At 44.4% G+C, this 26,510-nt stretch overlaps 3 protein-coding genes across 3 annotated transcripts in view; all 3 read right to left on the bottom strand.

The window, feature by feature from the left end:
• Positions 1-1,345: 1,345 nt before the first annotated feature.
• Positions 1,346-13,872, bottom strand: TMEM40 (transmembrane protein 40). Its single transcript, XM_034066439.1, has 14 exons — positions 13,818-13,872; positions 13,367-13,423; positions 10,728-10,784; positions 10,005-10,141; positions 9,269-9,422; positions 7,980-8,087; positions 7,268-7,321; positions 6,356-6,391; positions 4,751-4,783; positions 3,351-3,413; positions 2,959-3,030; positions 2,802-2,876; positions 2,017-2,079; positions 1,346-1,549 (listed from the first exon to the last, which is right to left on the bottom strand). Exons 3-14 carry the CDS (start codon positions 10,774-10,776, stop codon positions 1,530-1,532), a joined length of 864 nt encoding a protein of 287 aa, XP_033922330.1. The 5' UTR covers positions 10,777-10,784; positions 13,367-13,423; positions 13,818-13,872; the 3' UTR covers positions 1,346-1,529.
• Positions 13,873-17,976: 4,104 nt separating this feature from the next.
• Positions 17,977-20,338, bottom strand: BRK1 (BRICK1 subunit of SCAR/WAVE actin nucleating complex). Its single transcript, XM_005145810.3, has 3 exons — positions 20,181-20,338; positions 20,015-20,097; positions 17,977-19,941 (listed from the first exon to the last, which is right to left on the bottom strand). Exons 1-3 carry the CDS (start codon positions 20,296-20,298, stop codon positions 19,915-19,917), a joined length of 228 nt encoding a protein of 75 aa, XP_005145867.1. The 5' UTR covers positions 20,299-20,338; the 3' UTR covers positions 17,977-19,914.
• Positions 20,339-20,365: 27 nt separating this feature from the next.
• Positions 20,366-26,510, bottom strand: part of FANCD2 (FA complementation group D2) — a 38,259-nt gene continuing 32,114 nt past the window's right edge. Inside the window, exons 37-44 of the mRNA XM_034066516.1 lie at positions 26,129-26,222; positions 25,520-25,591; positions 25,198-25,236; positions 24,496-24,570; positions 23,289-23,363; positions 20,875-21,021; positions 20,524-20,598; positions 20,366-20,449 (exon numbers count right to left, since the gene is read on the bottom strand). Coding sequence (XP_033922407.1) covers positions 20,375-20,449; positions 20,524-20,598; positions 20,875-21,021; positions 23,289-23,363; positions 24,496-24,570; positions 25,198-25,236; positions 25,520-25,591; positions 26,129-26,222 — 652 coding nt within the window. The 3' untranslated portion in view covers positions 20,366-20,374. The remainder of the gene's footprint in view (positions 20,450-20,523; positions 20,599-20,874; positions 21,022-23,288; positions 23,364-24,495; positions 24,571-25,197; positions 25,237-25,519; positions 25,592-26,128; positions 26,223-26,510) is intronic.

The following is a 26,510-nucleotide window of genomic DNA, read 5'->3' as shown; positions in this document are numbered from 1 at the left end:
TCTTTAGAACTGACTCTTCTTATGTGAGCTGCTCTAAGTTGGGAGAGTTCATCTCACATGATGGGTTCCACTGGATGAGTTTTAAATGTTTTGCTAGTTTTAAATGTTCTGTTACTTTACCCTTAAGCAGCTTGTTTATGAAAAAAACCTAATTTTGTTCACTGCTATTTGTAGTCAAAAAGCAAATTTGAAAATATATTTAGTACTAAAATGTTTCTCATTCTGACTATTCCCCAAATTACTTTTCAGAAAGATGTTGCACAGCAAACTGATAATCATCAGAGATGGGTGACTGTGCATAGACTTTCTGTTCACCCAAAAACCATTTGACATTAACACCACTATACTGGGCTGAGCAAGACTATTTGCAGACTAGCAACACAGAAGATATAGTACTTTGGTATGACAGAATTTCTACAAAGACATGTAAATGAGAACATAAATATTACAAATAAATTGTGGTCATCCTTACTTGGCTTAACCCCTGACATGCTAGATACCTGCTGGGCTCTGGGTGCAGGCCTGTGTACAACTGTTAGCATTTCTGGATGTGCAAATGGAACTGCAGTGAACAAGAATGATTCACACTGGTGCTTAGAATTAAGCGCAACTGGAAAATAAGTGCTTTAATTTTCTAAGCAAGGCTTGAAATTGCTTATCTAAAACTGGGTTGTTTGGGTTTAATGGCTTTTAGATAACATTTCCTTACAGTTCTGTGTTTTATGGCTCTCTCTGTATGACCTGGTGCCTTCATTTTTCTATGGGTATAACTGCATTAGCTCTACATATAGTGTGCAACATGGCCCTGTAAAATGAAAGGGATGTTAAAGTTGCACTTTCTTTTCCTCTAAGAAAGAAAATTTTGGGGGAATGAGTTAAATCAAGCACTTTATTTTTCCCCTCAGAAAGAGAGATGAAATTTGCTGCTCTTAATAATCTCATTCCTGCATCATTATTGTCACTGCATGTTACATCTCACCCAGCTTTCACGGGGTGAAATCATTATACACCCACTGTATTGAGTTCTGCCACAATAAATTAATCTGCTTCGATGCTGTTGCACTGTTAGGGTTCAGCTGCGTAAGCAAGAGGCTGATGTGTGCCTGAATTGTGGCATCACACAGGGTGAAGAGGAGGCAGCTTTGTGGGTGCCAAGATTTCTACTGAAACATCCAGAAACAGTGAAGGATAATAGTGGTCATTGTGTTGATTTTGATACACCATAGGCAGACTAACATGGTTGCCTGGGGGAGGGAAGGAGAATGTGTTTATATTTAATGCAATTAATACAACCCTACATCCAGATTGTCTATGAGCTCTGCTGAGCCATGAATCACTTCAGAAAGAGTAGGACCCTGTACTGAAGTTTCAGCTTTATTTTTGTGGGGAAGGAATTACGTCTTCCTATAGCTTAACATTTCATTATTTCACATTAGCCATTAGGTTTCTGTGTTCACCTCATAAAGCAGCTCTTTTAATACTAGAAATTCTGACATCAGGGTTCTGTGGAACTCTCTTGAAATACTCCTCTAGTCAGCCTTCCTCATACCTGCATGATGAAGGAAAAGATGAATGTCAGGACTGTTGTTTGCAAATTGTCACATATCTATACAGCTGTTCAGCATTCTTCATATTCTGTGTTCATGAACACAGATAAATACAAGCCTGGAGTGTGTCTGAAGACCCAGCATGAGAAACCTACTCCCCCTCCCTCTGTTTTTAATTGACATATAGAATTCTTATTCAGACATTGTCAGGAAATAGTTAATATCCAACACCAGGCAGAGTATTAGAAATGTGAAAATGCTCTTCCACAAGGAGAGTCAAGAATAATTCATTTTCAACCCCAGGCAGCTGTAATGAACTAGAGTGAAATATTTTTACATTTTTTCTTTATTTTTAATTAGGAAGATGGGAAATCATGATTTGGAGAAGTTCATCTTAAGACTTTACTAAAATGAAGCACCCAGAAAGATCCAAGGGCTATGTATGCAGTCAGTAACAGGTCACCATTACCTGTTAGCCTGAATTGGTCAATCAGAGGAACAAAGCTGTTAAGTACACTCCGAATTCGGTACACTAATGGTGGAAACAAAAACATTTTGTCAAGGTGAGCCACATAGCACCATAAAACATAGAAAAATGGCAACATCCAGACACTTGCATTTGCAGTATCAATGAAACCAAGATCCCTATTTAAACAAGCGTGTCTGCAATATCATTAATGAGAAAGTTGTGACCAGGCTGATTTCTGAGAACCAGCCACAACCTACCAAAAACGTTAGCCCACGATTACAGCGGTGACTCCTGTTCTCAGTTGGGAAGCTGTGACTTTCTGCTAGTTGCACCTTTCTTGCCACATCCCATGGGATTGCTGAGAATGTCCATATTTTTAATAGTATTTTCAGGAGCTGCCACCATCCCAGCTCAGCCGCCTCAGTGCCAGGAGGTGAATGACAGCCTGAGTGTGCAGCACCTTATAAAGCGTATCTGGGAAGGATGCCCTGCTGCTAAAATTGTCTGTTGTCATGGCAACTTAGCATTCAGCCATTGCTGCAGGAAGAGGTGACTCAGGGTCTTGTGATCATTGAGAACGAAAAATGAGTCAACCTTTCCCTTCACTGTCGCTAAGGCACGTTTGTCTCTAGCCACACTGGAATGGTGGATGAGATGTTACAGGATCACTCCATGGTGACGTACAGCATCACCGCATGAGCCATTCTATGGATTTGCATTGCTCAATGACTGTGTGACCTTGTACCCTTAGTGCAGATACAGTTGTCTCTTATAGATACACTTACCTAGACCAAAGTAGATCCCAGTGGTTTCCAAGGAAGCAAAGGTGACCAAACCAGTTCCAAGAGAAATAGTCCAATCTAAGGCAACAAACAAAAGGTTTGGCTTTGATCACTTTTCCAGTGTGCAACCATTTATCCTTTTGTTGAAGTCTTGCCTTACCTTTGTAGTAGTAGTAGCAAATTAGTAAAGCCCCAATTGCAAAGCAAAGAATTACAAAATGAAAAAATTCATCTGAAATAGAGAGGGGAAAATTAGGTCACAACTGCAGGCATGGCCCTTACAAATACACCTTAAGATACAGTGTATTTATGGCTCAGTTAATACAGTCTATTTCCACAAGATGTCTTGTACACCAGATTCAATTACAAAACATCCATACACGTGTTACAAGAAGCTGTGATGATTTTCATCAAGAAGCCTTGATGCATTTCAACTAAGTACTCATCAAAAAACAGAGGGCTTTTTGAACCAGAGATCTTATTCACAGACTAAGGTTTAACAGGGTTGATGTCAACTGAACTGAAAGAAAGAAACAGATTTAAAAAGATTACCATCCTTCCGTATACCCATCCATCGAACTGTCCACTGATGGAGGCGAGTGTTCTCGTCATATGCTACAAAAAAGAAATGCCTTTTATCACCATGGAATTCTGAAATTGATTCTCAGAACAGAATAGATGTAAAACTGTTCAAAGGAAAAGATCTATGAGCCTTTCAGCTTAAATTATTAATTTTTAAATCACCCAAAAAAGCAGGTTGGTTGTTTTTAAACAGGCACAATCAGATGGTTGCATTAACAATGCAGAATTATTTCAAAGTACTGTGAGTTTTTTCTATCTAGTCTGAGACAATTGGTAGTCTCAGAATTAGTGGGAGTAAAGCAGTAGTACAAGGAAGCTTCAGTCTGATTCTTGGGTGCTTTGCACAATCACAGCCACCATAATACAACCATCTCCATTACCAAGCGTATAAGAATCATCACTCTACTTATGCATGATGCTGAAGTATTTCTGTACCTCTAAAATTAAGAACTGTAGCTGGCAATCACTCTCCTTAGCTAGCTTACTGATACATAGAAAGAATAACATAGTAACAAGCTAGATATTCTTAGAGGCTTAAATAGAGTGTTTTGCCCAATGCCAGTTGTGTGCAGTTGCCAAATGGAGTTCTTTTTCCAAGTGTATTGTCCCCAAGAGCTCACAGTTTTACCAGATCACCAATGACATGTGCAGAGCAGAAGGCTTTTTTCCTTTTTCTTCTTGTTGCTCACAGAACACCCCTGGGCAGGCTGCTGTGTGTCAGCCTTTGGGAGCTGATTCATCGCTAGTTCTAGGTGCTGATTTCACTTACACTGGTCTGTGCATACAACCAACCGCTGCCTGGCAGTGAACTTAACTGGCTCTAAAGATGTAACAGGCGAGTACTGGAAATGTATTCCAAATGAGCTATAGGCTCTTGCTGCTGTGCTTTCAAGCCATGAAGCAGCTCAACTTTGCCAAAAAAATCAGGTTTGGGTCACCTGATACTGGAGTTGTATTTTTAAATTCTTGATTATTTCAGCATTCTGGATTGAACAAGTTCTGGTCTGGGGAAAAACTCAGTTATTTGGTTATTAATGTTAACATTGCACTAGCCTGACTCACAAATGTTCCTCTCTGAACTTGTATGAATGATCCACAGATGCAGAATTTATCCCAATACCAATTCATGCTCTGTGAGTTCTGTATTACTATGCCTCCCAAATGCAATAGTCCCACTACACCTTTGTGTCATGGGATGACTTGCATGGTATTTCTTCTGTTAATGCATTTTAATAACTATTCTCAAATTTCCACCTTTTGATAAGGAAATATCTGGGTATCAAGGAGCTAGTATAACTATCATCACTAATCAAAACTTAGTTCTGAAAGACAGCACAGACAAAAAAAAGCTTCTGCTTGTTTGTACTTACCATCTGCAATTGAATCTTCTCTTCTGGTAATCTCTGAAAAGCAACATAGTTTCATTATTTCTCATGGTAAAATACAAACAGAATCCTAGAATAGTTAGGGTTGGAAAGGACCTTAAGATCATCGAGTTCCAACTCCCTGTCATGGGCAGGGACACCTCACACTAAACCATGCCACAGAAGGTTCTGTCCAACCTGGCCTTGAACACTGCCAGGGATGGAGCATTCACAACCTCCCTGGGCAACCCATTCCAGTACCTCACCACCCTAACAGTAAAGAATTTCTTCCTTATATCCAATCTAAACCTCTGCTGTTTAAGTTTCAACCCGTTACCCCTTGTCCTATCACTACAGTCCCTAATGAAGAGTCCCTCCCCAGCATCCCTATAGGCCCCCTTCAGATACTGGAAGGCTGCTATGAGGTCTCCATGCAGCCTTCTCTTCTCCAGGCTGAACAGCCCCAACTTCCTCAGCCTGTCTTCATACAGGAGGTGCTCCAGTCCCCTGATCATCCTCATGGCCTCCTCTGGATTTGTTCCAACAGTTCCATGTCCTTTTTATGTTGAGGACACCAGAACTGCACACAATGCTCCAAGTGAGGTCTCACGAGAGCAGAGTAGAGGGGCAGGATCACCTCCTTTGACCTGCTGGTCACGCTCCTCTTGATGCAGCCCAGGATACAGTTGCTTTCTGGGCTGTAAGCGCACACTGAAGCTGGCTCATGGTCATTTTCTCATTGACCAACACCCCCAAGACCTTCTCCTCAGGGCTGCTCTGAATCTCGTCTCTGCCCAACCTGTAGCTGTGCCTGGGATTGCTCTGACCCAGGTGTAGGACCTTGCACTTGGCATGGTTAAACTTCATGAGGTTGGCATCAGCCCACCTCACAGGTGTGTCAAGGTCCCTCTGGATGGCATTCCTTCCCTCCAGCGTATCAACAGAACCACACAGGTTGGTGTCATCAGTGAACTTGCTGAGGGTGCACTCAATCCCACTGTCCGTGTCACCGACAAAGATGTTGAACAAGAGCGGTCCCAACACCGATCCCTGAGGGACACCACTCGTTACTGATCTCCAGCAGGACATTGAACCATTGACCACAACACTCTGCATGCGGCCATCCAGCCAGTTCTTTATCCATGGAGTGCTCCACCTATCAAATTGATGTCTCTCCAATTTAGAGACAAGGATGTCGTGTGGGACAGTGTCGAATGCTTTGCACAAGTCCAGGTAGATGACGTCAACTGCTCCACCCCTGTCCATCATCTCTGTAGCCCCATGTTTCCCATCATTATCAGCACTAGCAAGCACAGCCAGTATTTGCATATTTGGTGACTCAGTATGGACAAAACATTATTTGAAAGTGCCAGGAAATTAGGGAAGTTAAAAGAGCCCAAGAACAGATAATAAAACTGACTAGTCACCGTGATCCCAGGTTCTTTGAAACAGGTGGGCAGCAAGAGACTGATGGGCTCCGTGTCCACTTGCTAGAACTGAAGCTAGAACCAAACTGGATGGGTGTTTTTCTAATATATAAGTATGGCAGAAAGAAAAAACTACAGTCAGAGTCTTCCTTTCAGGAGGATGAGGTTATCTGGGAATGTTTACCTGAATCTGTGTAGGGAACGACCTCCGCTGGTACACCTAAAATATTACACATAGATGATACAGATTAATGCCCCTGATGAATACACATAGCTTGCCACCAGCCCTAGCCCATGAACCTCTATTGAAATTAGTGTGATTGTGTAAAAGTGACAAGGTAGATCCCAGCTCCAGCCATTAGAGAGGTCATCTTAGCTGTGGGTTACACAGTATGAAAGCAGGAAACATAAATGGACTATTAACCCCTCTCATTCCATCTCTCAATATCTGGGCTCAGGTAGAATCAGACTCCTGTGAGAAAAATTAGATCTCCTAATGTCAGTTTAAATGAGCCAGTGTTACATCTGAGCTGAGATCAATTTAAGACATTAAGTGATTAAAGCTTTAATTGTTTTACATCTGTGTTTCTACACCATAAGCTGACAGCTATTTCTGTGCGTTGACACTACACATTTTCTTCGTGTGCATAGTACTTATTTTCCATTTTTCCTTTGGGAGGAAAGGACAAGCCTTGGGAAGGAGAACCAAGGTGTGGTTCTCGCTGATCTCTGGTCAGTGCTGAGGGCTGACTACAGCCCCTATAAGTAGTGGCTGTGACAGGTATTTTCACAGCTCTTTTGCTGCATTTCAATGGTAGTGGTGGAGATCCAGGCAGCAGGACTTTTCCCACCACAGCAGGTTTTGCTATTCTCCTGGTTAAACTCTAAGCACAGGGCATGGGTAAGCATTGGTATGACTTGAGCTTCATCTTGTAGGAAATGCCTTTCCTACAGCCAGATTCTGACTGGTCAGTTTCCTATGTCTGTACAGGCTAATGCTCAAAAGTCTAATCAAAGAATGCCAGAAATCATCCATTTTTTCTTGTTTATATTGGTTATCTTTAGTAAAAACAATACTGTTGTAACTTTGTCCTACCTCCAAGTAACTGGCCTTCAGTCTTCTGTCTTCCTAAATCTTCCCCATCACTGTCTGGACAGACAAAGTGGGTTTTGGTCAGATTAAAGAAAAATGTGCCAGCAGTATCAGAAACAACAGCACTATAGCTGTTGCTCATAATATAATAATAGCTGTAGGATATGTAGGTAAAAATCAAGGCTCTGAAATGCAAGAATCAGTATCAGGTGCTTTTGCCTCACAGCTCTCTGCCAAACTGGCTGAATAGGAGAAAACCAGCAAAATCTGAAGTTGGAATAATTTGTATAAAGGGGTGTAGTGAGAAAGTTCTTATCTGAAACAGGAACATCAGCACTGCTCATGTAAGTACCATGGCACTGGCAACTCTCCTACACTGCCTGTTCTTTGCCTCCCCCTGTAACAGGCTTCAGTTGGACTATGAGCACTGAAGATCATAGAAGTTAGGATTTTTTATTTGGGAAGAAATCTTGCAGCAGAATTCCACGTTTCTGAAACCTCCAACTTCCACAAGAGCAGGAAGCAGCCACTATTTAGCAATAATGAATCTGGACATACTGGTTATTTTTTCTGTTCTCTCTTTTGCACAGTTTCTCACTATTTTTTTCAGAGTTCTGCAGAATTGCCACAGAACTGCTGCAAGTCTGATGTGAATCACTCACTGAATGTGCAATCAGATTAAATTACATATAAGGGAAAAATAAATCCTCCTTACCTTGTGTATCTTCATCTGTGGACTCCTGGGATGAGTTTTCAGCCTTTTTATCCCCTTGTGAATGCACAAGATTTCTTTCTAATCTCTCCAGGAGTTTCAGTTTTTCATCTGTTTTATCAATAGAGAAAAAGGTATTAAAAACAACTGTTCACATTTACTCTCTTTTACAATGTCAGATTTCACAATGGTTGAATTAGAAGTTGCCTGTTGGGAAATCGGGCCCTTAGTCTTATTTCAGCTGTGGTTTTTGCACACAAGGAGTAAGTACAAAGCGTTACAGATTAAAGCATCACACACACTACTGTTTAGACTTCCGTAAAAGAGTGTGGGGAATGCCTAAAGTTTCATATTCTGGCCTTTAATTTACTCATAATGCTACCTCTATGAAAACTCCCATTCCCTGAAACAACAGCAGCTGCAGCTGAAAGATGCTTTAGTTGGAGAACAGTTGCTCACCCTTCCTTGGGTTACTTCTCCCTTCATCCCTGACTTCTGCAAGATTCCCTGTGTTCATGCCGTAGTGCCAGCACCCTCTTGTGGCACAAGAGCAGAGCTCTCAAAGCCAGCCAGGACAAATCACCGGGAGGAGAAACCTCCCCTTCGTGAACATGTCTGATCAAGGCAAAAAGGGGAACAGAATCTCCTTAAGGCTATTCAGTTAAATTCAGGTTCATCTTAATGAGTGCAGCTTTGTAATCTATTAAAGAAAGACAATTACTGATTTTATGTACCCTGTGGAACTGCACTTATTTTCTTACTGCACACCCAAGCATGAGAAATGCAGTGGAGTCTATTTGACCCTTGCTGCCAGGTTTAGCATCCTGAGTGGCTCTATCCTCTGTCCATTACATGTGCTCCTACAGTCACTTGCAAAAATATTTTCAGTGGCTCAGCTTGGATTTCTCACCACTGTGAGAGCTCAGGGAGATCCAGGCTGGCTGGGTAACAGTCCATGCAAAAAAAAAGTGTCCTAGGTGTCATGAATCCAGTTAAGACAGCAAAAAACAGGACCTAACTTTGAGTCAGAGAAATTTGTTTGACATCACTATGTCAGGATATCCTCTCTCCCTGAATACATGTTTTTTCCCCTGAGAAGAAGTGAAGTCAAACTAAACTAAAATACTGTCTTTGGCTCCCATTATCACCATGCCTGACTTTCCTATCGGTACTTTAGTTATTTTAGCTGTTTACTAATAATCACATCCAAGTATTTTCAAACTAATGTCAGGTCCCACTGGCACTGCAGTAATTTTGACAAAATAGCTGACGCACAGCTGGGTAGGACTCACCCTTTCCGCTGGAGCTGGGCAGCTGCCTATATCCAGATGGGTTCCTTGTCTTCAGCAAGAGGTAGAGAACAGCAATGGCCCTCACTCCTTCCTCCTCTATGGCTCTCAGGCAGGCTGCACAGCCTGCAGGTGGGACATTGTAGTTGTTGACGAGCTGAAAGAAAAGTAAGTAAATAGCAAATAGTCCTACCAACAAAACATAACCTGTGAAAACATGCCCCACTATATAAATGAATGTATCCTGCCCCATCTGTCGGGAAGGTAATCCCCTGATCCTACTACACAACAAGGAAATCAGGGACAGAGTAATCCCAAAGATGGGAAGAGAACCTAAACTCCATGCAGCAACTCATAACTGAGCCATAAACTTGGAAAAAAAAAACATTGTGTACAACAGTTAACTGTCTAAAGAGCTAAAGAAATACAGGGTGTGAAAATGGACATGGAATCTCTGTAGTATCTTACAGCAAAAATGTCACTAACAATGATCCTGCCTTGAAAACTGAGCTGGACAGATCCTGAGGAGTTTACACAAAGGCAGTTATTTTTGCACATGGAGAACAATGAAGGAAACACCAGGGGGCTGAGCCTCATTTATCTAAGTGCCCTTTTACAGCATTTCCATATTTTAGATACATTTTAGCATAGCAACTGATTAGATTGTATGTTTTCTCTCTCCAAGTTACAAAAGTATAACAATGTTTTTCAAAGGATATACATGTCTTTAGTAACTTACATTCTTGTCTTCAGTACCCAGGACAGGTGGGTCGATAGTGGCTAAACATTTCACAAGTGATTCCCAGAAGGACTTGTTTATTTTCTCATGATTCTGCAAGTAACTGGCATCAGCAGTAAAAGCCCTCCGGAAAATGTCTGGGAGGGAAAACAAACAAGTCACTGTGCAGCAATACAGGTGGGCTGCAGGGCAGTCCTCTTACCATACTCAGCACAGATATGGTGACAGACATCAAACTCAAGATACACTGCCCAGCATCCGCACATGAGTACAGAGGAAACAGCAGTGCTGTGTTATATAAAGTAACTCAGTCTGGCAGAAATCAGTAGAAAAATGTCAACAGCCCATAAAATTACTGATGCCTTTGTCTCAGAAAAGCAGGGGAAGTATTCTTGGCTATTTAATGGATACTTATTCTGACCATGCTGTTTTACAGACAGGCAGAGAGGGCTGGATACCAGCTTATTGAGACAGCTCATCAGGCATTTAATGCACAACAAAATCTACTTCAGTCATCTGAATTCCCACCAGCACACACCCAAGGTCTGATGAGAAGCCTGTGGAAGAGCTGGGAACTGACTGCTGGTCTCTTGTTACACACAAGGAGATGGATGGAGTGTGTTTTCAGAGGGAACAAGTTTCCTTGACTCATAACCAACTCTAGGAAACACCGCTGTGTAGTGTGAATGAGCCTAAGCTTTGATCTTTGTGCACTACACTCACCTTGCTGCTCTTCAGTAAGGTCTGGGAGTAGGGCATTCAAGTTCTCCATTGCTGTGCCTGTTCAAACGAGGAAAAAACATATTAGAAACAGATATCTGGTTTTCTGAGTTAGATTTGCTTTTCTGCAAACGTGGTGTCTACCTCTAGGCATTTTAGTTTTGAAATCCCTTCTCTGTTGCAAAGGGAGTTTCACATCATGATTCATTTACCTTCCGGGGACACCTCTGAGTGAGTCTTGCTGAGCTGGCCTTCAGTTATTAAGGAAAAACAAATGTCTGATCATCATGAGTAAAATGAAATTACTTGATCATTCATGTTGTTGTTTTCTTACAACTACCAAGATGTCTAATTAACTATTTACAACAGATGTGAGTAACAGGCCCTGTTCCCTTCACAATGTTTATTCTGTGCCTTTTACATCCTTATACTTACAATGTACTAATTAGGGAAGATAGATAGTGAAAATAGTTCATAGGAAGGCCCTGCAAGATTTAGAACCCTTGCCACTCAGAAGACTTTGTGCAAGACACCTACAATAGCAGATAAGACCTTGTATTTAACCACCTGATATAATACCTGGGGAGACTGGCAAGTTTCTGGACAAACAAACTCTCAAGTCTATCAATTAGTCTAATAGTATTTTTTACCTCTCCCACAAGCCCTGCCTGACTCGCAGCCTTTGCTGCTGCAGCTGTGGCAGCAGCACTCTGTGACAAAGGCTGACAATGTGAGACTGTGAGCACCCGATAGGGAATGCAGGAAATGCATCTGCCCTCTCTGCCCTTGTAAGCAACAACCGATGTTGAAACATAGGAACCCAACATACCACACCCTGGATAAACTCGTTCCTGGCAGCACAATAAAGAGTGCAATTTCTGTGTCATTGTGTATCCCTAGCTATGGTTTTCAGCCTTTCTCAGTATCTTTCTCATCTCCCTATTTAGTCATTTTATACCTTGCAACAATGTTTGATTTTGTAAGCTATACCCTTTAGGCCTCTCTGTGGAATACATGGTTGAAACACCAGGCCTAAAGGGACAAAAATACTTTAAATATAAAAAATTCTTTTTTAACTGATGAATTGCCTTTCATAAACATAAACATCCACGTATTTTACTGTTGAGTGAAATTCAGGAGGTTTGTCTTTGGTGCTCCTAATACCTAGTGAAGGCCACTTCCATTGGCACATTTGATGCCTGTTGCTATTCCCGTACATGAACCTGCTGCGGCAGCTGCCTTATGCTGGCTTTGCATCCTTCCAAAGACAAAATGAGCAGGTAGGCACCAGCAGATCTGTCCCACCATGCACAAAGAGCAGATTCAACACTGAAGGCAGAGGAAACACTGTCAACCTCATTTGCTTTCAGACTAATTTACTTTAAGACCAGACTGCTCAGCTGTACTAGCAGCAGAAGCGCATTTGCCTAACACATTTATGCACCTCATTATGATAAGCCCTGGTTGCCACAAGAGAAATAGCCAGTATCTGCTCCCATCTCCCTTTCTGTGCCTCCAAGCATAGCAAAGCCTAGTCACCAAGGTCTACATAAATAAGGAAGTTGGGTACCTAATTTCTGTTAGACTATGGACAATTAATTCCCCTGTGGCTCTTCTGGAAAGAAAATCAGATCTAAACAAAGGATAAGTACAGGCACTTAATTACTGTATGTTTTTAAAGTGATTTAGTTGATTATACTTCATAAAGAGAGATGACGACAGACTGGCATTCCAGCCTCACCATGAGCTCACTGAGGAATGACATGAACAACAGACATCATCTTGCTTTCCCCCACAGTAAATCAGAACTTAATAGCAGTGAGGTCTTTTTAACATGTCAGAATAAGATCTGTGTGCAGTCAGACTTCTCCTAGCTGTTTAGAAAGTGAGGTTAATAACCACTGTACACAACTTTTTGCTTAACTGCTGATATATATTTGAGTGAAATTGTACAATGGGATAGCAAACAATACAAATAAAGTGAAATAAAACTGTTTGGCTTCAAGACAAAAAACAGATAATCCTAAACCTTTTTCCTTTGTAACTACTTTCACCTTTCATTGTAAGTAACATGATGACAACAGATCTTGCTAAATTTTACTTTAAACATAAACACTAAGTCCCTCCCTACCCTTTTCTCACACCAAACCAAACCAACTTCTTAAAGCACACCTGCAAGTCTCAGGTAGGTCCTAGCAGCTGGTTCCACAGACAGTGTCCTGGAGGGCTGTGGCTATGGTGAAAGCCAGTAGCTTCTTCCAGCAAGACAACAAAAACTGATCCACATGAGCTCAGTCTGAAACTGCTCCTACTCTAGGCTCCTTGGGCAATGCCACCAGCAAGATAACTCTGCTATTCATCTGCTTGCTTCCCTGTTGTGAAATATGGTTGAAATGCAACAGAGAAGTAGCAAAACTCAAAGACCTTGGCATGACTGGCCCCACAGAGTGGGCAGGGAGTAGTCATAGCTCATCCACCAACTGCCACAGCACTGGCGCTTCCTCCCTCAGCTCTCACAGCAAGCCCAGACAGGGTGGCCACGCTGCTGCCAACCTGAGCTGATTTGCTACCTCTTTTCCAGCTGAGCTGGTAAGAGAATATCAGTGCTCCCATATGCATTTACATACACCGTTTGAAATTACCTGGTTTGTATTTCTCCTTATGCACTGTGTGCTCCTCTCTGTAGTCCTTGGAAAGCTCTGAAGGGAAGAAAATGAGCTCATCAGAAGCCAGAAGAGCTCATGTTTGTAGTCTGAGTAAAGTGAAGGCAAACAAGTCTTCGTCTACACCTACTGTGCAGGGATTGCCACAAGGATCTTGTAAAAAACAAAAACAAAAAAAAAACCAAAAACCAACCCAAAACCAAACAAAAAATATATATTTTTTAAAAAGATAGATAAATCCAGTGAAGAAGGCACAGAGGTTACAGGGAAGCCCTCTGGCTCACACCCACAGCACCGCAACCCCTTGTAAAGCAGTGTGACACCGCAGGAGTTATCAACAACCCAGCAGTGTACCAAGAGGCAGGACACAACCCCGAAACGCCCTCAGTCTCAACCACACGATGCTCCCAAACCCCTCCCTGGCAATTACCTGCAAGGCCATGTGGTGGTTCAGGATCCTGGGGCAGGAAGGTGTGGGAGCCAGCGCTGGGGCCTCATGCGGCTGTCCTGACTCACAAGGAGGGGTGGCTGCTCCACATCATCCTCTGCCACGCTCCAGGAGTGGTGGGAGGAGCTGAGTGCTTTCTGTGTCCCCAAGGTCTGCTGAAGCAGCTGAGGGCTGATCCCACTGTGTGCAGCAGAGGAGCTGGGTGGCCTCCTGGACTGACTCAGCAGCCCAGACTAGGTGGGACCCCCAGCCCTGCCTACAGCTGCTCCATGGGGATTCCATGATGGCAGTTTGGATGCCCGGGCATGCTGCCCTCCAGGCCCAGAGTGTCCCAAGGTTCAGACAATGCCTATGCAGGAAGCAAGATGGGTGGGTTTCATACCACACTCATCTGGAACTGGATACTGCCAACAGAGGTCAGGTCCAGCATGATCTGCTGTGTTTGCAGGTGGCTGGGGTAAGAACAAAGTGGAACAGCCTTCACTGAATGCTGGGAGCCACCCAGGTTATGAGGGGCAGTTTACTGCTCCTCAGTTTACCATTTACTCCTAGGTCCACTCTGCTTGGGCAGAGAACTCTGCTCTGCTTTAGTATCAGACAGAAATCTCAATATCTGCATCAGCTGAGGCAAAGAAAAATACTAGTGTTTCCTAAGCAAACCTCCCCAGCCTACGTTTTGCTTTCACCATGATCAGGGGTCTCCCAGGCCTCACTATGCACCCTTACATTTCCACCAGAACCTTTGCCAGGTACAAAAGTTCTCTTACATGTAGTCACACTGGGGCATTTGTCAGATTATGCTAACAGCTTCACCCTGGTGCAGTGTGCAAGAGCAGGCTGTGCACGCTCCCCCTCTGATCTCCATGTACTCATGCTTCTGAAGACTGGGACCCAGAGAAAGTAATTCGTACTTCCTGTAGGAGGTGTGCATTGAACTTTTCCTTTGACAGTTGGGTACTTGTTTTTTGATTGTTTGAGGGTTTTTAAAGCAGGGAGTTTCACCGGTTTTCCGTAAGTGCCCATTCAAGTGCCTTGTCTCACCTACCCTGATGTATTTAATTACATGTTATGTTTAACACTCAAAGCAGCTAATACCATCCCATCTGCCTTTGCTGGGAGAATATTATCTAATTAATTGGATTGCTTTATCATGCATTACATGTGTTTACTTTGCCCTTTGTTGGGAACTGTCCTGAGTTAGGTTAATGGTGAAATGGTGAATGTATGTTGGAAAAATCACTTCCAGGAGAGATTTAGAGACACAAAAGCAGTTCTCTGCTTGACAGTAATTGGGAACAGTGTGTGTGCGCAGGTCTGTCACCCAGGCAGACTGTGCAAGAAATGTAGAAATATGCCTATGTGAGTGTAGGAGGGGCCCAGTGCTGCCACATATTCAGAGCAGTAATTGCCCATTTAATCATCACATTTCTGACAGATTAAAACACTCCCTTGACACATCTTGCCCTACCCCTGCTTTTATCCAGAGGGTTGCTTGAATTAGTCCCTTCTGTGCATTTACTTAGTTGCTACTTTCTTTTTCCCTTTGAATAAATTCTGCTTAAACAATTGTTGTGAGGCAGCAAAGTAAGCATAATTGAAGGAGGATTATGCTTCCCTGCCAGCTGCATCTTGAAGTCTACAGCTAGTTAAGAGATACCTTTCTGTTGTTAAACACTGAACGCCTTTGAGAGAGAACAAGAACAGAAAAGCAACAAGTAATAAGTGCACTCTCCTAACCCTCCGCACTCTCACTGAATGAGTAACACCCTCTTATGCGGGGAGTTCACAAGAGAGCAGCTGTTCTGCCTCTGGCTCAGCTGAGAGGAAGTCTGAGGTTTAGCCATGTAAGGTTTTGCAGAATCGCATGGGAGAGTGGATCCTGTTGTACCTTACTGCTTTTGGAGACGATTTTTCTCATTCTGTCCCTTCTGTGGAGTTACCTGCTATAATAACTTATTACCCTAATATTTCAAACCAATACAGTCACATTTTTGCTAGAGCCTGTTAAATTTAAGAACTAGGCCTTATTTAATTTTTAGCTACAAGCACTAGTTTCTTATTCTATACAGATCTTTTAGCATCTCTCCTAAATGTCAAGAACCAAGCAGAACACTGTGCTCACCTCTATGGCTGATTGTTTCTTACTGTTTCCTTAAACTTTTACCTCTAGTCAAAATTACATTTCCTTTAAATTCGTTAGAAGCTTTCTAGTATGATGTAAGTGGTGGTACAGCTATATTCTTACAGTAAAATTTTCTTATTTACATTTAAAATGTCTGGTGTCACTACTGAAGCGTGGTAATAGAGACTGAAGATGCACAAGATGAAATCTGTGCATGCTGCAGACCCTACTGACAGACTCCAGTGAAACTTTGATCTTTGTTTCTCCTTACTGCCAGTGCTAACACTGCGAACAGCAGACTACTCTGCATTCTTGAGCCTCACAGGTTTTATTTGGCTGAGCTACAGAGCTGTCAAGCAGCTGTCCTGTGCCTACAGTCTGCCCTGCAGACTACTGAGCTGCACAGCATCATTTCACAGCTGAGAGCTCTTGTGGAAATGGTTTTTTTATGCAGAAACCCAGCAGATAAATGGCAGTCTGAAAGGCCAGGGAGGGGAAGGTGGCAGCGCCACCCTGAATGTCACATCTCCTCCAGATGCTCAGCCCTCCAGAGCACAAACCCCAGCTGATTAAGGCAGATGCTGTTAAGAGTTTCTGCTTTTCTTATACTTGAAGCATTTGTCTGAAATGCAAACCCAGTCTGGTTCAGCAGGAGGAAGGCAGACCTGGCTCTGGCACTTTCCATGAGCTCTTTCTTTCCCTGACCAGCCTCCACAACAAAAATGGCCTGCAGTTTTGGAGCTTGGGAAAAAGCACTTCCTCAGCTCACACCAAGGTCTTTGCAGATACTAAAGGTAACATCATGGGGAGAACATTGTCCAAACCCTGACCAGAAACATGCCAGTTCCTGGTGGTGAATTTGAATGTCTGTTTCATCACATCTATAATCATGTCATCAGTGCAATTCCATTGCTACTACACAAAATATTTGCCCTGCTCCCAAAAGGCTTGGGGTGCCAGGGATCTGAGGAAGAGGCTGCTGACTGCTAGAGAAGTGGGGAGCAATGAACTGCTCCCAGCTGCTGCCTGGCTGAGCCCCCAAGTCCTGCAGCAAACACAGGGCATCAGCGTAGGATCTGAGGGCACTCTCCTGATACACCCCTCAGCAGCCTTCCGGGAGCAATCTGCAACAAAAACTGCTCCCACTCAGTGTCTCTCCTCTTCCTCCAGTTCCTTGGTGTCCCCTCCCACCTCCATCCTCCTGGTCTAGCAAATTGGAAAAGATCTCAGTGAATCTGAAACCTTCCATACCCCTGTGAGTTTCCCAGCCCACTGACAACTCAGCTGTGCCCTAACACATTCGCCTCTTGAGATCACCTCAGATCACTGAGTTATCAGGTTCAATCACCTCAGTGCAAAAGGGATGAAGATGCATTTGGTTTTAAAGACATTTCCAAATATCAAGGCTCTATCAGCACCAGTACCCAGAGAGCCCAACGGTTATTTACTAGAAGCTAGGATTATTTGTGAAATCTGGTCCAAAAATACGTGCTTTTAATTGGACATTACAACCTTTGTGATGTACGCAAAGCTTCTCTCTCTTGTGCTGACACCAGAAAAAGTATCATAGCCAATACCGTATCACCTCAGCTCCTGCCCAAGATCAGAATTCAGTACTGCTACTCATTCCCAAACTGTTACTCAAACGAGGACTGCAGGATTGCTCTGATCAGTCCATGAGGTCGGGCTGCCTGTCCTGCAGGCAGCGAGCACTAGAAGCCCACTGCTACCATTTGAGAGTGCAAACCTTTCTCAACACACAGATGCAGCTCACGCTCTAATGAAACTGCACCATTCTGGAACCTTCCTAAGAGGTTTCAAACCAGCTTGTTTCTGAGCCCAAGCTCTGGGAAAATATCACAGCTACCAACAATAGCAGCAAGGGTGTCCCAGCACCCAGCTCTCCCAGAGCAAAGGGAAAGCACTCTGTCAGCTCCTGCTACATTAAAAGTATGGCAGGGAGAACAGCACCACTAACAGAGCAAGTAAATCAACCTCCTGATGCAGAATACACAAATCTACTTCAGAAAAGTTTAATGTGAGTTCCTGCGACATCATATTCTGAAAAACACAGTACAAGAAAAAAAAAAGGCAAACAGAATTCCCCAGTCTTTAAAACAATCAAAGAGATCAAAGCTCCAACTACTAACAAGGCTGCACACCAGAGCAGCTACTGTAAGCAGCAGTATCACTCTAAGCACCAGGAGACTTCCTCCCCTCTCCCCGAGATGGGCTGGAATGAGCAGCACCCAGAGCAGAAGCCTGGTCTTGCAAAGCCCAAGGGAACTACTGAGACTCTGAAAGGGAAAAGGGCAGGACCCCGAACTGCAGTGAGCTGCATAGCATCCCTGCTGGGAGATGAACCAGAGAGGCTGATCCCAGTGCTCCAGCTCTGACAGCACATGTCCAGGGAGGAGCAGTACCCCCTGGAAGACAGAGCCCTATACCAAAACTGCTTTGGACACACCAACTGTATGGCAAGACCTATTTGTCCAAGAAACACTGGGATCAGAGGGAGAAAGGAGCAACAGCTTGACAGCCTTACAACAGCCTGTCAGAGAACCAGCAAGTGATCAGAGACACAAACCATACTACTAGCTGGGGATCAGGAACAAGAAACAGATCTCAGGTGAAGAGGTCAGCCTGGTACAGACCCCATCCCAGAGATGTCTGTGGTACCCTCTGTCTCCCATTCAGTCTTTGGGTTAAGAATCTTAGGATAAGCTAGACTGGGACCTCTGGTAGTCACTACCCCCTCAAAACACACACACACCTTCGGTCAGAGATCAATCTGCTCAGGGCCTTGTCCAGACAAGTACTGAGTTCTCCAAGAGGACAGAGATCTCACAGCTCCACTCCAGCACATCCAGAATGAACAGTGCACAGACCACAGGCATACTATTGATGCACCTGGGCCAGAGAGCAGCTGCTTGAGGAAAGAGACAGGTGATTTCCCTATACCTGCCAATCCTCTGACAGCACTCGGTCTCATCATCTGGCATCATCCCAGAGCAAAACAGCAATGATCCATGACTGCTCCACTCCACTCCTCCAAGTCCTGCAGGGTTGCTACAAAGCACTTATTTCTGGTGGGACTACACACCAGAAGCAGCCAAGCCTCCTGGATGTGCAGCCCAATTTGAGAGTAAAGTGTAATTGGCTACATGATACGAAGGAAATGTTGGAGGAGCAGTTACTCAATGGAAAACACAGAGCATCCTACAGAGAACAAACTGTGAACCAGAGGAGGACATATGCTGAGAAGCAACCACCTGATGTCAACTGGGGAACATATCAAAATATTTAAATCCTGCTAGGAAGTAAAGCCTTTACTGACACCAACTCCACGGACTCCCCAACAACCTAAATATGACCTGCAAGTCTGCAGTTCTAGATGCCCAGTGAAAAACTGAAACACACAGAGGAGTGGTGGGAAGGGAAAAGAGATTTTTTCTACTTGCCACTTGCCTCCAGAGAGAGAAGGCACTCCTTTATGGCATGTGACATGCTCCAGGCCAGGTGAGCCTGTCCCCACACAGCCCTAACAGCATGCACATAGGAAGGCTGAGGCACCCTCCAAACCATCAGTATCACCAGGTTTTCTGCTGTGACCCTAGCAGGAGCAGAGAGCACCCCAAAGACTGGTCAGGTACTTCACGGAGCTGACAGCATGCCAGGCCTGCAGCATGTTCCCTCCCATCACAGCCTCCATTGTGGTGAGGAACACAGGCCCGAACCCCACAGGTCAGACAGATGGAAGGGCTGACTCTGGACATCCAGGATGGTGGCAGGGAGCCAAGCATCCCTGGCCCAGCCCCAGGGAGGCAGGCAGAGAGCAGGCAGGGCAGGAGCACAGCGGTTTATTGGCAACACAAGCAGAGGCGGAGGTGGCGGCAGAGGCGGGCCATGAGCAGGGCAGCGGTGCTCCGGTGGGGCAGGAACAGGGGCCACCCAGGCCTATGTCAGCGTCTCACCCTTGGTGACCTGCGGGAAGAGGAAACGACTGAGCCAAGGCCGGTCCAGAGCCCGCACAGACCCCCCCGCCCCCCCCGCATACCCGGGCCTCGATGTATTCGATCCTGCGCTCCAGCGCCGTCAGCTTCTCGTTCAGCGTGGCCAGCCGGGACCGGCACGACATGTCTGTGGGGAAGCGGCAGTGAGACACTGTGAGCCGGTGCCCGGCCCGGAGACAGCCCCCCCCGCAGCCGGCCCCCAGCCCTCACCGAAGGAGTTGAGGAAGTCCGCGATCTTCTTGATGGAGCTGGTGATCACCTCGATGTACTCGCGGTTGGCCCAGTCCTGGTGGATCTCCCGCTGCACCGGGTCCTCCTGCACCGACATGGCCGCCCCGCCACCGCGCCTGCGCACCGCAAGCCCCGCCCCCCCCGCCTGCGCACCTCCGGCCCCGCCCACGCCGTCAGGGCGCCGTCGGGGAGCCCGGCCCGTTGGCCCCGTCGTCGTCGCTGAGGTCCGTGCTGCTCCCGCTCGGCTCCTGCGGGGAGCAAGGGCGTCAGACGCACACTCACCGTGTAACGAGGTACAACCGAGCCGCCCGAGCGGCGGTACCTCCACTGGGCTTTCTGCAGAGTCCTCCTCTTCGGAGCCTCTCTCTCCAGAAGCTTGTGACAGGATTTCTTCTCCCTAAGGTGAATACAGAAAACCCGCACTGAGGTTATGCAAGGCAGACAAAGCATACCAGGGTGTCAGAAAGCAGCATTTTGTTACCATCTTAATAAAAGCTTTGAGTAAAAAGCAAGCTTTAGAATCATAGAATGGTTTGGGTTAGAACAGACTAACACGGTCACACTGAATTTGGCTATTTTGCCCTACCCACACACAAGGGCAGAGTTGTATGGGCAAGATGAGCACTGTCCTCTCCCAGGTTTGAATTGCCCCAGGCAGGACAGTGATTCTCACCTGAAGATCCCGATTTTTAAGGACACCCATCCAAAATGCCTCCTGGCAGTGGTTGAATGCCAGCATTGCCTTCACTCGGTACACAAATTGTTCCAGAGACTTCTTCAACAAAGGCACGTGGTTGGTCAATCCAATGTCTTGGTGAATCTAAGTATGAACAGTAAAACATGGCTGTGATTGATCCTTGCCTAAGTATTCTGACTATTTAAAAAGCCACTGGTTATACAGGTGAGAGGGATGGGATGTGATCCCCACAAAGCTCACCCAGATCATGTAATTACTTGGCCAAATTCTTGTACAGCTTTTGTGATCAATAAAACTCAGATAACCATTTTTTTTAGCAATAGGCAACCACACCATTCCAGTCCAAAGCAAAAAGCAATGCTACAAGTGGCCAAACTCCGTAACTACCCACTAGGAAGGGAGATAGCCACAAGCTGCAAGTTAATGCTGCAGGGAGTTTCATATCAGGATACTGCCTAATTCCCAAGCACAGAGAAGAAGGAATGAGTAAGGTGTTGAATAAACCATTGCAATGATCATCTTTTATTGCTCGGTGCCTGATGCAACTCCTTTACACTAGCTGCATGGAACGTGTGTAAGCTATAAACTCCAAAGGCAGCTTGTCCAGGACAAACAAGCACTGGCTTTTGGAGAATTAGAACAGGAAAGAACACACGGAGCTGCTGTAAGCAAAGCTCAGCTGAGGAAGAGCAGCTATGCCAGGTATTGTATGAGATGTAGCTCTCTGTGAGCACCTCTTTTGCTGGGCTTGGATCTGCTGTACACTACAGTCACTGCTAACCAGAAAACCTGCCAAGAACCAAAAACAATTATTGTGTGCATAAGTATTTTGCTCTTTCATAAGCATACTTTGTAACCTTTTTTTTTCAAATCACAGAAAACCTTGCTAATGACACAATCAACGGTCACAGTGCTCCCTTGGTCTTGGAACCTGCTCAATTGTCTGCAGGCAGTTTGGAGACCATGGCGTTTGCAAAAACCCATCTCCAGAAGTTGTCCTTATGCCCAGCATTAGACACATGAACAGAACAGAGGCTCGATGTGAGAGGATAAATGACAAATACTTAGGAAATTATAAACAAAGCCCATTCCTGTTCTCTGGTGTGTGATGCTCTGAGCAGTCCTATTGAGGGAGAGCAGCAAACCCTAGGTAACACTGCATGGTACATCAGTGAGCAAGTGAAATCAAGACTGGTTTAACAAATGTTAGTGTCAACTCCTCTTCAAACAGGTTTGGAACATCATTGCATACATTTATTTGCCTAGATTCAGCTGTTGTCTCCTCATTCATGCAAAAATGGCACAGAGACCTGATCAGATTGCAACAGATAGAGCAGCGGTAAAACACACATGTTCACTAACTGCAGTTATGTGCTAACAGGAACCATGGGCCATGGCAGTTGAAAATGCTGGTCAAACATAAAAGACATCACAAGCTGCAGTAATATTATCCTGTTTACAAAGTGAACTGTGTCTTTAAAGCAGGCATGAGGATTCCACTGCAAACACGAGGACTTTTTAACATCTCCAGGTTTGCACCAGATTCCGATTCTCCCCTATGCCGATAGCTGCAATAGCATATTTTGACCCCCAGCTAGGCTTTTATGCTCCTGATGCCAGCTCTTGACTAAATGGATAGCAGATCTAGATTGGGGACCCATGCTAATGGCTTTCTCCCTTCAACAAATTTGGCAGAGCCCCTTCTCGGACATGTGTTCTTCAACTTCTTAGGAGTCTAACAGGAACAAAGCAGCACAGATGAAGTTCCTGCTAACTGCCTTTCCCATGTGATTCTCTCTTGTGACAAGCACTGGCTCTCCACACTGTAAACAGAGTGCTAGTCCTCTCCTTCCTTACTGCCCCAAACCTCCTACGGAGGCTATCAGACTGCACTTTCCAACTTTCCTGCTATCCCTTTGTCCTCTTCCGTAGTATCAACGTAAAAAGGCACCTCAAGAGGATTTTGATTAAGGCTTTCCCTTGTTCACCTCCTGTTATCGATTCTTCTGACCCTTAAGGCCGTTGATCTTTGCCAAAACTTCTCTCCCGTGTTATCAATTTGGCATCTAGACTTCATGCAAGGTCTCTAATATCGTAGTTTGTGTCCTCAGGAACACTGTCTTAGAGGCCAACGACCAAAAGTGTCAAGAGCCTCTGCCCTGAAAAAGTATGCTAACCTGACCAGACATCCAAGTCTGCTACTTCCAGACCAAATACTTAACTTAGGGCCATTAAGCCAAGCTATTGTTCCTCCTCTCAGAGTTTTTCCTTGTACAGATACTGCTGGAAGCTTGCAAGTAGACCCACCCTATGCCCCAGATGGGAAATAAATCACTCTTAGGACAGGAGCTTGTGCTGCAATTCAAACTTATCTTGGAATTCAATCTTACCTTGGAATGGCCACACATGTGATGAAGTTGTCTGGTACTCAGCTGTAAGGTTTTCAGCAAACTCTGCACATCATCCTGCAACAAATAAGTAAACCAGAACATCATTCTACCAAAGTATTTTTCCATAAGGGAAAAAATAACGAAACAGTGTTCCCACAGTTCCAGCAATCCTTCCAAAGGGTTATGGGATAGAGATGAAGCACATTCAGGAAACATCAGACAAACATGATTAAGCCATAGGAATCTTGCACTGTGCATCTAAGTAGCTGGTAATAAAAGTATAACCTCATGTCATAAGGTCAAGCACTTTGAACTGAATTTTGAATCAGTCTGGATTGAATGCATATCAGTGGAAGCAGGGTAATAAAAATACAGGCAACCTTTGTCACCTCTTGCCATGAGCAAAACCTTGTGAATAGGGGACCCAGAGGAAAGGTATAGAACATACTGCTACACCGTGGTATTTGAAATGCATCCAACACTAACTCTGGGTATCAGTCCTCTCTACTGAGCACATGGCATGACACTTTCTACTGTCCAGTGGCAATGACTAGATATTCATTTGATAACCTCATTCCCTCAAACATCCATGAGAACACATCTTATGTTTGTAATAGAAAGGACTTACTTAGTCTTAGAGACTAAGTTACCAACTTAGCCTTAAGTTGTGAAGGCTAAGCCGGTGTCACTGGCAAAGCCGGGCTGCCTTGCGACAAAGCAAGGGGAGTGAACTATTCTTGCCATGTAGTACAGCAAGGCTGGCTTCTCCATCTGCACCTGTGCATATTGTCCTGCTCAAAGCTCCTGGAATTACTGCAAACACACCAATGTCACTGTCCATCTGCACCACAAGCCCTCACCAACCTGGCCACTCAAATGAGCTTCCTACTCTGTGACTGACACCTTTGTGGTAACTGATTTTGAAGGAGATAGAGATTGAAAGGACTTCTTTTGCCAACAGTGAAGCCATCCAATGAGAAGAAGCTTGGCAAGTTGGGAAACAGTGATCTGTTTGCTGAGAGAGCACTGACTGTGCAAGTAAACAGGGCACAGCACAGCTGGGAGACATCTGATGTGTTTGTCATGAGGTGTCTGTCACAAGTGTCATATGTTGATACGTTGGCATGACAAGACAGGACTCTTCATCTAGCAAGAATCAGCCCTGCTTCCCAGCTGGCTCCAAGACAGTTGTCTCTAAAAGGCTTACCCTGTGCTTTTTAAAGCTGTAGTCCAGGAGAGGCATGGCAAGCTTCAGAAATGCTTCTACAAAGAGACGGCCATACTAGAAAAGAAGGATAAATACGTCAGAAGGGTAGTTCAAATTGCTGGTCAAAGAACAATCACAAAGTCAGATAAGATAATGACATATTCTTTCAAGCTACTCCAGAGACTATTCTCACTTAGTAAAAGACCATACTCATGAAGACTGTACTGGAATATATGGGATCAGTAAGTGTCCCACTTCAATCACTGCAAAAAAGAGGTAAGAAGGACAAGATCTCATTGTTGTACACATCCCTGGCTGTATCACCACAATGTGGGAATAAGACTGAACTGCAAAATGTTAAAATCCCTATACATACATGAGTCAGAAAAGGGAGAGTTGCAGAGGGACACAGGATCCCTCTGGGCTCTGAGGGAGACCTGTCTGCTGTGATATCTCCTCTCATTTGGACTGCCAGAGGGAAAGGAGAAGAGGGAAAGGGTCTGAAGTCAGGAATGCCAATCGCAGTAAATTTGCTCTAGTTGAGCCACATGGTGAGGATTAGTGGAAGACAGTTAAAGGTATAAGAAACAGTCTCTGCTTCTTTCAGACAACTCAGTAACCACCTCTACTCCACTGAAGGCAAGGATTCAATAAAGATGGTTCTTAAACTGCTCTCTTCAGTTAGTTTGAATGCTTGCTTACCTTCAGACAGACGCCAAGCACAGGCCTGCTGTCAAATACCTGTTTGGTCAAGAGGAAAAAAGAGCCAGATCAGTCCACAAGTCTAAAGGAAACAGTGTAAGCCAATTCATTATATATTCTCACCACAGTGTGAAATCTGTTTTAAGGCAACATCTGTCCTCAAGTTTCAACAGGGACCACATAAGCACATGAAATGCAGTGCCTGTCAGGTGGAAGTACTTGGCAGGATGGCTGTTAGGTGATCTTTGTGCTCATGAACCAGGGTATACTGGGCTTTGCTGGGAACATGAAGGTAAAACCAGAAAAACAACAACAATCTCACCTTGACCAAGTTAATGAGGATATGGAAATTCCGCACAGCAATGTTCCACTGCAGCAGCTTCTCCAGTTGCACCTAATGGGATGCAAGCGGACAAGAACCCAAGATGGTGTATTTCCTCTCACCTTCGTGGATGCTCTCTCAGCATTTTGCTGCTGTTGTTGAAGACAGAGGAACTAAGCTTCAACACAGATTTATCGCAGCAAAAACACTTAATGGCAATTCCAGTCTGATCAGTGCCCACATGGCTTAAAATGCTGAGAGTTAACACACTTCCTTGCTCTCAGAACAGCTCCTGGTTGCAAAATAACTTTGTGCTCCCACATGGATGTGCAGATCAACTGCACAGCTCAGTGTTTTGCAGAGTACTACCTGCTTTCTGGTTATAGCTTCTACTGGATATACTAGATTTTTGACTTGGTAAAAACCAGTGAAAAAGGATGTTACTTTTGTCACCCTGTATATCAGTTTTGGCTGATGAATGAAACTGTCTGACTGCATTTCCTAGGCAAAGTTCAGAAGATCCTTTCCAGTTTATATACCTTTCTTGTACTGTACAGTTTAACTTAGGTCTTCTTCCCCTCAAAGAGTCCAGTGCATTTATTTTCGTACCTCACTTGAGTCTGATGTTTTCCCAACTGGGATGCTTTTCACTGAACTCTCTAGCTGAGCCATCATTACTCTGAAGAAAATCAGGAATGTTTGCCTGTGGAGAAAGTGAGAACAAAACTAAAAGCCAGCTCTGAGCATCAAGATAGGCTTCTTGTCCCCAGAACAATGTGGAAAACTTGAAGGTTACTCAGGTGCGCATTCTTTTCAATAGGAAATTGCAGAAGATTGATGCTAGGACAGATGGAAAATCCTGGGAAGTCACTATCACTTCTCCAGTATGAACCACAGACACTCCTCACTCTTTTGTATCTCTAAGGGTGCACAATGAAAGGTTTGTAGCTCTTCACATAAGAAGATTTTAACAATTCCAAAGTGCAGGAAT

This window comes from Melopsittacus undulatus, chromosome 9 (assembly GCF_012275295.1).
Source record: "Melopsittacus undulatus isolate bMelUnd1 chromosome 9, bMelUnd1.mat.Z, whole genome shotgun sequence".
NCBI lineage: Eukaryota > Metazoa > Chordata > Aves > Psittaciformes > Psittaculidae > Melopsittacus > Melopsittacus undulatus.
The sequence above is the reverse complement of the archived record's forward strand: the minus strand, read 5'-3'. Positions and strand labels throughout refer to the sequence as shown.